Source organism: Onthophagus taurus, chromosome 11 (genome assembly GCF_036711975.1).
Source record: "Onthophagus taurus isolate NC chromosome 11, IU_Otau_3.0, whole genome shotgun sequence".
Lineage (NCBI taxonomy): Eukaryota > Metazoa > Arthropoda > Insecta > Coleoptera > Scarabaeidae > Onthophagus > Onthophagus taurus.
This window is the reverse complement of record NC_091976.1, coordinates 16,723,892-16,736,805: the sequence shown is the minus strand read 5'-3', so window position 1 is coordinate 16,736,805 and position 12,914 is coordinate 16,723,892. Positions and strand designations below refer to the sequence as shown.

At 35.4% G+C, this 12,914-nt stretch overlaps 1 protein-coding gene across 1 annotated transcript in view; it reads left to right on the top strand.

Moving 5' to 3' along the window:
• Positions 1–12,914, top strand: part of LOC111419434 (dynein axonemal heavy chain 1-like) — an 84,935-nt gene that overhangs the window by 61,139 nt on the left and 10,882 nt on the right. The window contains exons 23-29 of the mRNA XM_071200080.1: positions 6,025–6,258; positions 6,314–6,476; positions 6,532–6,701; positions 10,713–10,921; positions 10,972–11,074; positions 11,139–11,777; positions 11,836–12,684. Of these exons, the coding sequence (XP_071056181.1) occupies positions 6,025–6,258; positions 6,314–6,476; positions 6,532–6,701; positions 10,713–10,921; positions 10,972–11,074; positions 11,139–11,777; positions 11,836–12,684 (2,367 nt within the window). The remainder of the gene's footprint in view (positions 1–6,024; positions 6,259–6,313; positions 6,477–6,531; positions 6,702–10,712; positions 10,922–10,971; positions 11,075–11,138; positions 11,778–11,835; positions 12,685–12,914) is intronic.

Below are 12,914 nucleotides of genomic sequence, written 5' to 3'. Positions count from 1 at the left end.
GTACAGGGTCCGCAACTTTCTAGATAGAAAGCCGCAACTTTCTATCTAGAAAGTTGCGGCTTTCTATCTTTCATAATAACTGAGATACCCTGCAAACCCATCGAAATTTGGACACCCTGTACAAGTAAAGTGGACTTTTAAATTTTAATATTTTATGATAGAGGCAGACACAATCTAATATTCTGCGATTTTCCATATTCAACCAACGCGCCCAAGTTAAAGTATGTGAGATATGATCACCTCTTCGGATTCCAAATATAAACCGTAAACAAGCATTTTGCACCTTCTGGATACGAGCACTGTCAACGCGATCTAAGTAGGAACAGGTGGTCACCATAATTAAAAATTGACAAGATAAGTGTGTCACATAACTGAAGCCTCAGTTTTCGGTTTAAAAGATGCTTGCTGCTATATAAGACTTGTGTTTACATGTTCTTTAAATCGGAGGGAAGAATCTATTGTGACACCCAAGTTAGACGCTGTACCAACAATTTCAATCCAATTATTCGAAACAAAAATTTCTAGTTCTTCCCGAGCACGGCCAGCAACATTCCTACCCCTCAATACAATAGCAGATGTTTTTGCAGCATCAATGTTAAGGCAGTGACTTTTAGCAAAACTAATAAGAGACTGTAAATCACGGTTTACACGAATTTCAGCCGCCCGAATGTCACTTAATTCAAAACTACAATATAACTGTGTATCATCTGCGTACATGTGAGGTTTGCAAAATTCCAATAAACTGAACAACTTTAGAGTGTAAATTAGATAAAGAAAAGGGCCCAATATTGATCCTTGGGGTACTCTAGAACGAACAGGCTTCTCTTTAGATCTTTTGTCATTGCAGACAACTACCTTCCTGACAAGTAAGAATTGAATAATTGTATAGATCGCTCTGATAACCCAATAAAATGTAAAATAGCAAGGTTTTATGGTGAAAGGTGTCGAAAACCTTAGGGTGCGTTTACGTTGGAGCTACGATAAACGATACTAGCAAAATAACGAAATTGTTGTCATAGTTTTATATGCAAGTGTTTATATTGGAGCGACGAATTGTCACAAGCTTGACAGCCGACTAACGATAAGAGCGACGCTAATTGTATTCCCTATTTTCTTTGCTATTATCAGGTGTGGTCGGCATGGATATCGACTGTTTAATTAGTGAAATTTTTGTTAGATCCCCCTTGTGGGACCAAAAAGATAAAAATTACCACAACAGATATGTTCTGACAAATCGTTTTCAATTCATTTTGCGCAGCTCTTATCGCTGCTCTCATTGTTGTTCTTATCGTTTATCGCAGCTCTCGTTCCAATATAAACACCTGCATATAAAACTATGACAACAATTTCGTTGTTTTCGTAGTATCGTCGCTATTATCGTTTATCGCAGCTCCAACGTAAACACACCCTTAGAAAAATTAAGTAATATTAACAAAGAAATCATATTAGAATCTATAGCATGTATGATGTCATCAGTAACATCTAGGAGAGCAGTCGTACAACTATAACCTGGACGAAATCCAGACTGAAAAGTAGGGAAGATGTTGTATTTATCAATATGACACCATAGCTCAGATGAGACAAGACGGAAGAATGCTAATAGGGCGCAAATCCGAAACCTGACCCGGATTGGCAACCATGGTAATTGCAATAGGTTTAATTATGGCAATCTTCCAAGCAGCTGTAAACACTGAATTAAATGAATGATCTTAAAGCATTAGCCACCTCATTAGAAGATACAGGTTCAAAGTTAAAGCTGTCCGTCACCTGCTCCAACACATTTGAGCTGTAATAATCAATCATCTCAAAATCACCAGCAGCCTGGGACTGTGCAGAGGTGAAATAATCATTAATAACATCCACATCGCCAATAGAAGCAGGGACAGTCAATGGTTTGCTATGAACCACATTCAACGACCTGAAGCTCTTCCATAAATCACGGGGAGGCTTATTATTCAACACATGCTCCAAGTACGCCTTTTTCTCTCGTTTAATAGCACTATTCGCAAAGTTTCTTAGTTGCTTATAATAATTAAAACTGGCAGTACTTTTAGTTCTCTTGAATTTATTGTAGGCTTTATCACGAAGTTTTATTAAATATTTAATATTATCTGTAATCTACGGTTTAAACTCTTTTCGATCAACAAAAGAACGCCTAGGAGCATGCGTATCAAACAACAACGTAATCAGATCATTGAAAAACAGCAATTTATCATTGACATCATTAAGTTCAAAAATAAAGTACCACGGTAGAGAATATAGATCAACTTTAAATGCCTGAGTATTGAAATATTTGAAAGATCTACAAGAAATGATTCTAGGACCAGACGAGACACCAACATCTACATATGAATGGGAGTAACTCCAGAGTTAAGAACCTGCAATTCAGATGCGACCATTAAAAAATCAATCAAACTGGCAGTATCTCCTTGCACACTAGGTTAAAAGATTCGATCACAGGAATCAGACGATTCCTACGTACGTACCAGTCACGAGCATACCATTTATATTAAAGTCACCTATGCAAACAAACCTGTCAGACTCGGGAACAAATGTGGACAATACATCTTCAAATTCCTCAAAGAAAGTACCAAGTGGACCCGGGCGTCTGTAAATGCAACCAAAAGTAAAAGTATTGCCTCCAATATACACACTAACCCAAATATGTTCGATATTACGAGAGATCATACTCAACCTTGTACTAGATTTAAATTGTAACTTAATGAAAAATCCGACCCCACCACCACCCCCACCATTACGAGGTCTATCAATAAAAGTAAATTGGTATCCGTCAATACGAAAGAAGGAAATATCACTGTTCATATACAACCATGATTCTGAAACAGCAAAGGCATCATAATCATTATCTATAATTATATCTTTAATAGCATGAAAATGTAGAGGCAAGGAACGTACGTTTAAATGAGCGACTCTCATGTTAGAGTAATAAACTAAAAGCAGAGTTGGAAAAGCACACAGTACAACTCAAAAAAAAATGAAAAAAAATTGAATACAACAAAAATAGTAATAATTATTATAACCAAAAGAAAAAAAAACTCTAAGTGAACAGTAGTGAACAGCAGATGTACTCACAACGGAATGCCACGGTGTACAATTTAATAATTCCAAATATAACAATTTAACTTAATTTACTCTTTTCTTAGAGCGGAGTTTCATTTTATTCGAAATTTGTTGGTAGTTAGTATTCAGGGACTCCAGCTCATCCTTATGAACGACCGTGCGAAACTTTTTATCACCTAAGTTTATATATATGTTGGCGTCTTTTGTCCACACTTCCCCTTTACAAAAATATTTTTCCGCTTCCTTAAACAAGAGTAGACGCATTTTAGAGAGCGATTCCGTGATTAATATATTTTCCCCCTTAAGGTTACTTTTATGAAGCCAAATTTGATTCCGATTTCTATATGACACAAATTTAATAATTATAGGTCGATTGGGCCTGTTTGGAGATTTTTCCCTATTCTGTGACATCTATCGATAATGGAAACATGTTGATTCCAGTTCGGTATTTTCAATTTTTTTTTATTCCATCAGTTTACATTAAGGCAAAGTGTTTAAACTAAGTCATTAAATCATCGATACTCTAAGTGTGGCAGAAAAAATCGAAATGATTTTTATTTATGGAGACAGTGACATAAAGGTTGCTGATAGTATAGTTTTGTATCAAGAACGTTTTCCTGATCAAAATACGCCTTCGAGAAATACCTTTTACAGAGTTGTGAATGATTTCACTAACACTGGAAATGTGGAATCAAGAAAAAGAACTCGGCGAGCAACTGTAATTACGGAAGAAAAGGAAATTGCGGTATTAGCTAGCGTAGAGGTAAATCCTCCAGTTAGCACTCGACGACTTGTAACTGACGCCGGAATACCGAAGACCAGCATTTTAAGAATATTAAAGCGCAACAAGTATCACCCATACCACATTTCATTGCATCAACAGCTTTATGGAGGTGATTTTGAAAATAGATTAATATTTTGTCAATGGGCACAAGAACGAATGCGGGTACTCTCGGATGAGGCAACTTTTGCAGACAAAGAACAAGTCAATAGACACAACATGCACTATTGGAGCGTTGAAAATCCGAGATTGTTACTTTAATCCGAGATACTTTATTGATGGTATGCTGAATGGGGAGAAGTACCCAAATTTTTTAGATGACGTCTTATCAACGTTACTTGTAGATTTGAGCAGGGAAGAAAGACAAAATATGTGGCTGCGAAATAATGGGTGTCCTGCACATTTTTCACATATTGCACGTGAAGCTTTAGATGGGGATTTTGCTGGGCGATGGATTGGAAGGGGAGGTCCAATTTCTTGGTCTGCCAGATCACCTGATTTAACACTTCTTGATTTTTTTTGTGGGGCGTCCTTAAGAATAATGTTTATCGCAAAGTACCGACTACGCCAGAAAACATGAACGAGCGCATAAGAAATTTGGTTCATTTTTTTGTAAAATTTACATAATTTTACGCCATTTAAATTTTATTCAAATCTGATTTCAATTTAAGATGACATGGTTTTTCCTTCAGAAAACTAATGTTTTTTAATTGTTCTATTTGGCTGAAATATTTCTTACGGTTCCTGACGCTTGTCGCTGAAGATGGGAATGTAATTCCTGAAACATGTACGACTGTATATTTAAATAAAGCAAGTAGAAGTTATTTTATTATTCATTCATTAACTTGCATCATGGATTCCAATATAAAAACTATTAATGCTGGAAATAGATTAATGGCGATGATTAGCTAGGGTATCCAGTATGAAAGATAGAGTAAGTAACGAAAAAATGTAGGAAATAATGAAGGTGGAGAAAGCAATAATAGAGCACACTCAACAAAAACAGCTGATCTGGTACGGATACGTACCGACAGAAAGGAGGACGCAAGGAAAACCAAAGGTTTTCTGTATAAAAGACAATCCTCATATATCCCCAGAGGAAAAACTGCAATGGAGTCAAATCCAGTAATCGTGGAGTCCATACGATTGGACCACCTCAGTGAAAGTGAGGGGGTGCGTCGTCATGCTTAAACCATATGAGTGGCATGAGAGTTTTCGTCTGCTCAGACATGGCTGTTTCGAGAATTGAGAACGCAATCCCTACTAAAATGACATTCATCTGTGATGTGAATGCACCATGGAAATAGGGGCTCGTTGATGCAGCGGTGCAGATACCACGCAAGAACTGAACACGTGGTGCAAAATCACCTGGCAGTAGTGAAAGTATCCTTTGGAGGTGGTATGAACATTCCAGACATAAATACTTGTAAAATTGCTTGGAGGACCATCCTTCCTCAGCTTTATTAGGTTACTTCAGTGATGGAGATATTTCATTTACTTTTTTCGTAGCCTCCAGCCATGCTAAGTTTTCCCTTGTAGTTTTTCGTATTCACCCTGCTGTACCTCTTCATTCTCAATACCTTCTAATATTTTTATGAATTATCTATTTCAATCCATTACAGCTATTTGACTTGATATTTTTTCATTTCAATTACTTCTACAGTTCACACAGATAAACAGCCTATTTAAAGCTTTTAATAATAAAATTTATCAAAGCAATAAATTTGAATCACACAACTTAATTAAAACCACCAATTAATGTAAGATTCGCAATCTCACGTAACAATTTTTAGAAGCGAATAACTAGAAAAGAAAATCGATCAAATTAAATTTTATTCTATTAGAAGCGAGTTTTAATTAAAAATAGTAATCACATTATCTTCACAAGCTCCTATGCATTTCCATTTTTATTACGGTTTGAAACTTGGGGATTAATTGAAATAAAATTCATCTTCATTAAACGATGGATTCAATAAAACTTTGTTAAATGAAATCATAAAATTGTAGGATTTCTAGAACTATCAATTTATTGCATAAAAGTATAGTTTTTATAAGTTTGATGATTGATTGAAATCAAACCTGATTGATTGGCATTATTTTAAAATTATAAACTTCTATATAAACTAGATTTAAATTTAGAATTATATTTTTTTGAATTTTAGGATTTAAATCACATAATTCGTTTGTGGTACCACGAAAACTGTCGAGTTTTCCAAGATCGTCTAATAAACGACGCCGATCGCGATTGGTTTGCCAATTTATTAAAATCAAAAATCGATCAAGATTTTAAGCAAAGTTCCGAGGAAGCTTTAGGACCTGAAATGATTCTTTTTGGAGATTTCTTAGACCCGACCAGTGATGTTCGAAATTATATGGAAATTACTAATATGACAAAAGTAAGTGTTAACTAGATCAACAAAGTTTTTGATAAAATTCTATTTTTATTATTAGCTTTCGTCCGCTTTAGACTTCTACTTGAGCGAGTACAATAACCAAACAACCAGACCAATGAAATTAGTACTATTTTTGGACGCTATCGGTCATATTTGCAGAATCGCTCGTATTATTCGACAACCTATGGGGAATGCTTTGCTTTTAGGAATGGGTGGATCAGGTTATAAAACGACGTTTATGTTCTTGCTGATTAAAAAATCTTTTTTGTTTAATAGGAAGGCAAAGTTTAACTAGACTTTCCGCCTACATGAGTGATTATGCATGTTTCCAAATTGAACTGACTTCAGCTTACAGTGGAACCGATTGGAAAGATGATATTAAAGGTGTAATGTTACAAGCTGGATTATATAATAGCGCGACAGTGTTTCTATTTTCAGATACACAAGTAATGTATATAAATTATATTATAATTATTATTAGTTTTAATAGGTTGTTAGACTATAGTGGATACAATTTATGCACATATGAACACCGAGACTTCTTTGCTTTCAATAGTGGCAAGGAGTATCTTATGCCATTACATTGACACCAGAGTACCAAGCCCAAATTGGCAGAAATCCAGACGTTTTCTTTTAGAACAAATGAGATTTTATCGAGCAATTTAGCAATTGAAGTGCACCGCTATTAGCCTGAAAGCCGAATGGATGTGAATAGGAATAAAAGAATTAGTAACTTCTTACCTCCTACATCATGCCTAAATGAATCTCTCAAACCGAGCAACAAAAAAGAACGTTGAGTGGCATGTTGATAAAAAACGAGATATGGAAAGCAACAGTCCCAGAACAATTTACCCTAGAGGAGTATTAGCTAACAAAACCAGTAACTTTATCAAAGACGTCCTCAGTACTTCAACAAAGCTCTAGTGGGATAAATGAACCATAGAGACCCGTCGAAAGCAAACCTCGGCCAATGTTTATTCAAAATATAAAGCTCATAAAACCACTGTATCAACTGCTAAATGAAATAGCCCCTCAAAAATACTCTGTAACGGAAAAGAAAACTCAATATCACATATATCAACTCAAAAAGATCGTAGCTGAAGATCATAACTTCAGAGTGATGGTTAACAATATTCATCAACAGAACTGGATGATCTAAAGGAAGCAATATAAAACCTTGACAAGAAAGTTAAAAATATGTCAAGTATATGACAGAGAAACACCAAAAAGGCATTACCTTTGTTCAATGTGGAATTGTTTCAAGATGCACCAAATAACAAAATATGCTAGATACATTAGTGATAATTGAACCCCCTAACCCAAAATAGGAATTACCTCAATGCTTAAGATGTCAACACTTTGGACACATTCGAAAGAATTGCTTTAGAGAACCTTGCAATATCGAGAAAAAACGCAATAATGTGAAATGCGAAAGTTGCGGAGAAAACCATCCCGCCACCTATAAATGTTACGCCGTTTATAAAGAGCTGTAGAAGATAACATTCTCCACATTGCGAAAGAACATAAATAGTGACATAAGCTTTGTTCATGTTACATCTTAATCTGCTGATGAGAAGACTCAAAACCAGGAACGCGAACCAAACCAGTATCATCGCCATCGCTAAACAACCTACAACAAATAATCAATAAAATGATGGAAAAAATACATTCAATAGTATTAAAATTGGAGTCTGGAACGCTAAATGACTGATGAATCATTTACAGGAACGCAAACTGTTTGTAACCAAACATAAACTCGATCGCATATTGAAACTTATCTCTGAAGCACATATGACAAACAAGATTTTTTTCAAAATGCCAAACTACTCGCTATATTTACGCAACACTCTTTAAACCGAGCACAGGGAGGAACTACAATAATTATCAAAATTACATCAAACACAATGTAATGGAAAAGGTGTTCCATCCAAATATCTAAGCTACATTAGTAAGTATAGACGATTGGCACGGTCAGCTAATATTTTCAGCCGTGTACTGCTCGCCAAATAAAAGTATCTCAACGGATGACTTTAACACATTCCATAGAAGATTAGGCTACAGATTCATAACGGCTGGACACTATTATGTTAAATACCACTAATTGGGATCTAGGACAATTACACCAAGAGGCTAACAGGTATTAAATTCAGTTCAACAAAATGGACTGACATATCAAGAATTCACAACACCATTAATTTTTACATGATAAAAAAAGTATATCATCGAAATCCATAATAATAAACCATTCCTCTGCACGCAGGACCTTAAATTCTTTTCTTATAACAAGATCACCAATTGGCAGGTAGTCAGAGATGTCTTAAAGATACCTTAATTGACGAAATTTAACCCTACATATTCATAAAGCTGCATGGGCTGTAACATCGACACCTAAACACACGGACGGATTGAATACTTAAAAGAAAGTTAAAAATGGCTCACCACATGACCAAACTCAACTCAAATGTGCCGCTCGTTAAGAAATGCCCTATTTGCATTTAAAAACATATCCATATGATGTTACTTGGAATGTCTTAACAAATTCAGCTAAGACAATGTGATATGAATTATCCGATCAGAATGCAAAATAAGAAATAGGCAAGAAGCGATAAAAACAAGGTTCGCACAGTTGCAGAGTATAGGTATAACTTCAGTATTCCAACCTCACATGAGAAAAATGTTATTTACTGAAGAAGAACACATAGTGTAGACCAAGAGTAGAGAGTAGATCATCTCGGAGTGATTGCAAGTTTGAAATCTAGAAAAGCCGTATATTGAAGAAAGTACCTGATAAGGTAATCAAGCTCATTACCGACAATTTTAATGCCATGCTACGATTCGAATATTTCATACTCGTACTACCCTATCAGTTTGCTTCCGGCACTTGATAAGGTATTCAAAAAAATGCTACTAGTAGTCCTTATCTGAAAAATTTAATACTTCACAGAACATCACGGAACTATTGAACAGCTAAATAGGATCGTCAAAACAATGGTATTCGAAGAAAAAAGCTACTGTACGCCGAAATTCTTGGACATCTCGCAGGGTTTCGATAAAGTCCTTATGGCTTATTCACTAAATTTAAAAAGCAGCTACCTCACCAGTTCTATTCTCTACTAGGATCATATTTGGAGGAGAGGTTTTTCTTTCTCCCACAGGAAGGTCTACCCAATATTCTACCTATACGTGCTGGAGTCCCACGGGGCAGCGTTTTGGGTTCGACATTATAACTCATATATACTGCAAACATGCCAACCAGCATTTATACCACCGCAGCTACATACGCTGATGATACTGAGTACTTGGCCTTACATAGGGATCCTGAAAATGCTTCTTACTATCACCAAAAGCACTTATTCAAACTGGGTGAATGGACTAAAAGCGAATGAAAGTAAACAGCAAAAAATATGCACAGGTCACCTTCACATTAAAACGAAGGACGTGTCCACAAGTAAGACTAGACAATGTTCCCTTCCCAATTCAAACTGAAAGTAAATACTTGGGAATCCATTTAGACAACGATTTAAGTTGGGAAAAATACACTTGTACCAAGAGGCTTCAATTGGGGGTCATATTGAAAAATGTATTGGTAGATGAGAAGACAATCATACCTAAGTATAGAAAATAAATTGCTTCTGTTTCATTCCAATCTAAACCTTACATGGACGTATGATGCGCAGGTCTGGGGATTGCCAGTAAGAACCATATACAAAAAATACAACGTTTTCAGTCTAAAGTAAACGACAAATAGTTGACGCATCATGGCACGTAATAAATAAAGTGGTCCATGATGACTTGGACATACCACTGATTACGGATGTCATCTCACATCATCCCTGACGCTATGGCGAGCAACTAAGAAGTCATCCAAATGTACTGGCCCGAAATCTGACAGAACAGCCCGGCTTGAGACATATAAAAAGGTCACATCCTGCGGACCTTATACAATAATTCTTCTTCACTGCTTCATCTTCACATATGATGATACACCCACTGTGTTATTTTTGTCATTGTTATAATTATTATTTATTGTGAACCAAACATTATTTAATTGTCTAGGTGTTGAACCGAGCAATTAATTTCTTTGGTCTTCAATGGTATATTGATGGTATTTGATATCCATTATCTCTTTGGAGTTGATTTGTTAATAGATGATGATCGTTTATTATTGTTTTCGACTTCCATTGGTGCTCCATTGATTAGGATAAAACATTGGGCGAAGTGGTAATGTCACAGGTGCTATAAATCTATCTATCAGGGCTGGTTTGATGATGTTCCATAAATGTTGCGGTTAGTTGTCTTGTATTGGAAAGGAAACGTTGCTTTTGCGTATTATAGTTTGTAATTTCAAGATCATAACCTTCTAAATTTAATTTATCTCTTTCTATATGTAAAATGAAGAAGTTATGCACAAAACAGTTCATTTCATATCTATATTAATTGATGTTTTTTCTTTTAAGATTAAATCCGAATCGTTTTTGGAAGATTTAAACAGCATATTAAATTCAGGTGATGTTCCAAATATTTACGCATCTGATGAACTCGATAAAATATTTCAAGAAATGAAAGCTCTCGTAACTGAGATGGGTTTAGCGGCGACCAAATCAAATTTATTCGCCGTTTATCAAAAATGTGTTCGAATAAATTTGCATACAGTTATATCAATGAGGTATATAAATTTTATTTTATTCATAAACTTGATTTTTTTTCATTTTTTAGTCCAATTGGAGAACTGTTTAGAGCACGCCTCCGTCAATTTCCAGCTTTAGTAAATAATTGCACTATCGATTGGTTTAGTGCATGGCCCGATGCAGCCTTACAAGTAACTTTAAGAGAAATTTACTTTGTACAAACAACTAAGTTCATTACCGTTTCGTTTCAAATAGTCTGTTGCTTTACAATTTCTGGAAGAAATTCCCGACCTAGATGTTACCCCGGCAGTGTTTCAAGGAATCGTCATTATGTGCCAATTTATGCACGCTTCAGTCGTCGACGCAAGTTCCCTTTACCTACAAGAACTTTCCAGACACAATTACGTAACACCAACACTTTATTTACAATTACTTTCAAGTTATACCGATTTAATGGTCAAGAAAAAAACTGAACTTGAAGAGGGTGTAAATCGATTAAAAATAGGTTTGGAAAAATTGCAAAACACTTCTAAGGAAGTATCAACTTTACAAGAAAACTTGGTTATAATGGCACCAGCTTTGGCAGAAGCCGCGAAAGAGGCCGAAGAAATGATTGTTCAAATCGCCGCCGATACGCAAGTTGCCGAAGAAGTCAAAGCGGTCGTCGTGAAAGAGGAAGAAGAAGCCACTAAAAAACAAATCGCAACCTCCGCAATTGCCGAAGACGCGCAAAGAGATTTAGCAGCCGCTTTGCCAGCTTTGGAAGCTGCTGAAAAAAGTTTACAATCACTGAATAAAGGTGATATTAGTGAAGTTAGAACAATGAAAAGACCGCCGCAAGGTGTTATTTATGTCATTGAATCAATTTGCATTGTAAAAGGAGTTAAACCAAAAGTAATTTTTTATTGGCTTTCAAGTAAGCATTTTTAACTATATAATTTTTTTTAAATAGATGGTGGCTGGTGAAAAGCCAGGACAAAAAATTGCGGATTATTGGGAACCAGGAAGAAATTTGTTAGGTGACCCAGGTGCTTTCTTACAATCATTAATATCTTTCGATCGCGATACAATAACAGATGACATGATAAATAAATTGCAAAAATACGTTGAAGATCCCGATTTTGAACCGGCGAAAATCGCGAAAGTTTCAAAAGCTTGTACTTCATTGTGCATGTGGGTTCACGCGATGTATAAATATTATTTTGTAAATAAAATTGTTGCGCCTAAAAAGGCTGCTTTGGCAGAAGCAAACGCGGAATTGGCGATAACCGAAAAGAAATTAGCTGAATCACAAGCAAGAATGCGTGCGGTAGAAAAACGTTTGGACAGTTTAAATAGAAAACTTCAAGCGAGAATCGATTTTAAAGAAGAAAAAGAAAAAAGTATGGCTGTTTGTGAGGAACGTTTAAACCGTGCTCAAAGATTAATTTCTGGATTAGCTGGAGAAAGAGTTCGATGGATCGAAACTATTGGTATAATTGAAGGTCAAATTGTTAATGTAACGGGTGATATTTTAATAAGTTCCGGTGCTGTGGCTTATTTAACAAATTTCACTGACAAATATCGACGCGGAATGTTGTCCGAATGGTATCGAGTTTTATCTAATCACAAAATACCTCACACTGAAAATTCCAATCCTGTTAACATTCTTGGAGAAGCGGTTCAAATAAGACAATGGCAATTAGAAGGTTTACCCAGAGATTATCTTTCAACGGAAAATGCCGTTCTTGTTTCTTGTTCGAGAAGGTGGCCATTATTTATTGATCCACAAGGACAAGCCAATAAATGGGTTAAATGTATGGTAAGAATTAAAAAGAATAATCATAATTTTTTTTTAATATAGGAAGTAGAAATAAAACCGGATATTGTATAATTTCATTGATAGCTTCATCATAAAAATGAGACGTCTTGTTTTATAGGCGTTTTTTTATTATCATTATAGTGAGCTAAAAATAATTCGTCTACAAAAAACATATTATGTTTCTTTTATCCCTCACTTCATAGAATCCTTGACTACTTTTAGATAATAAT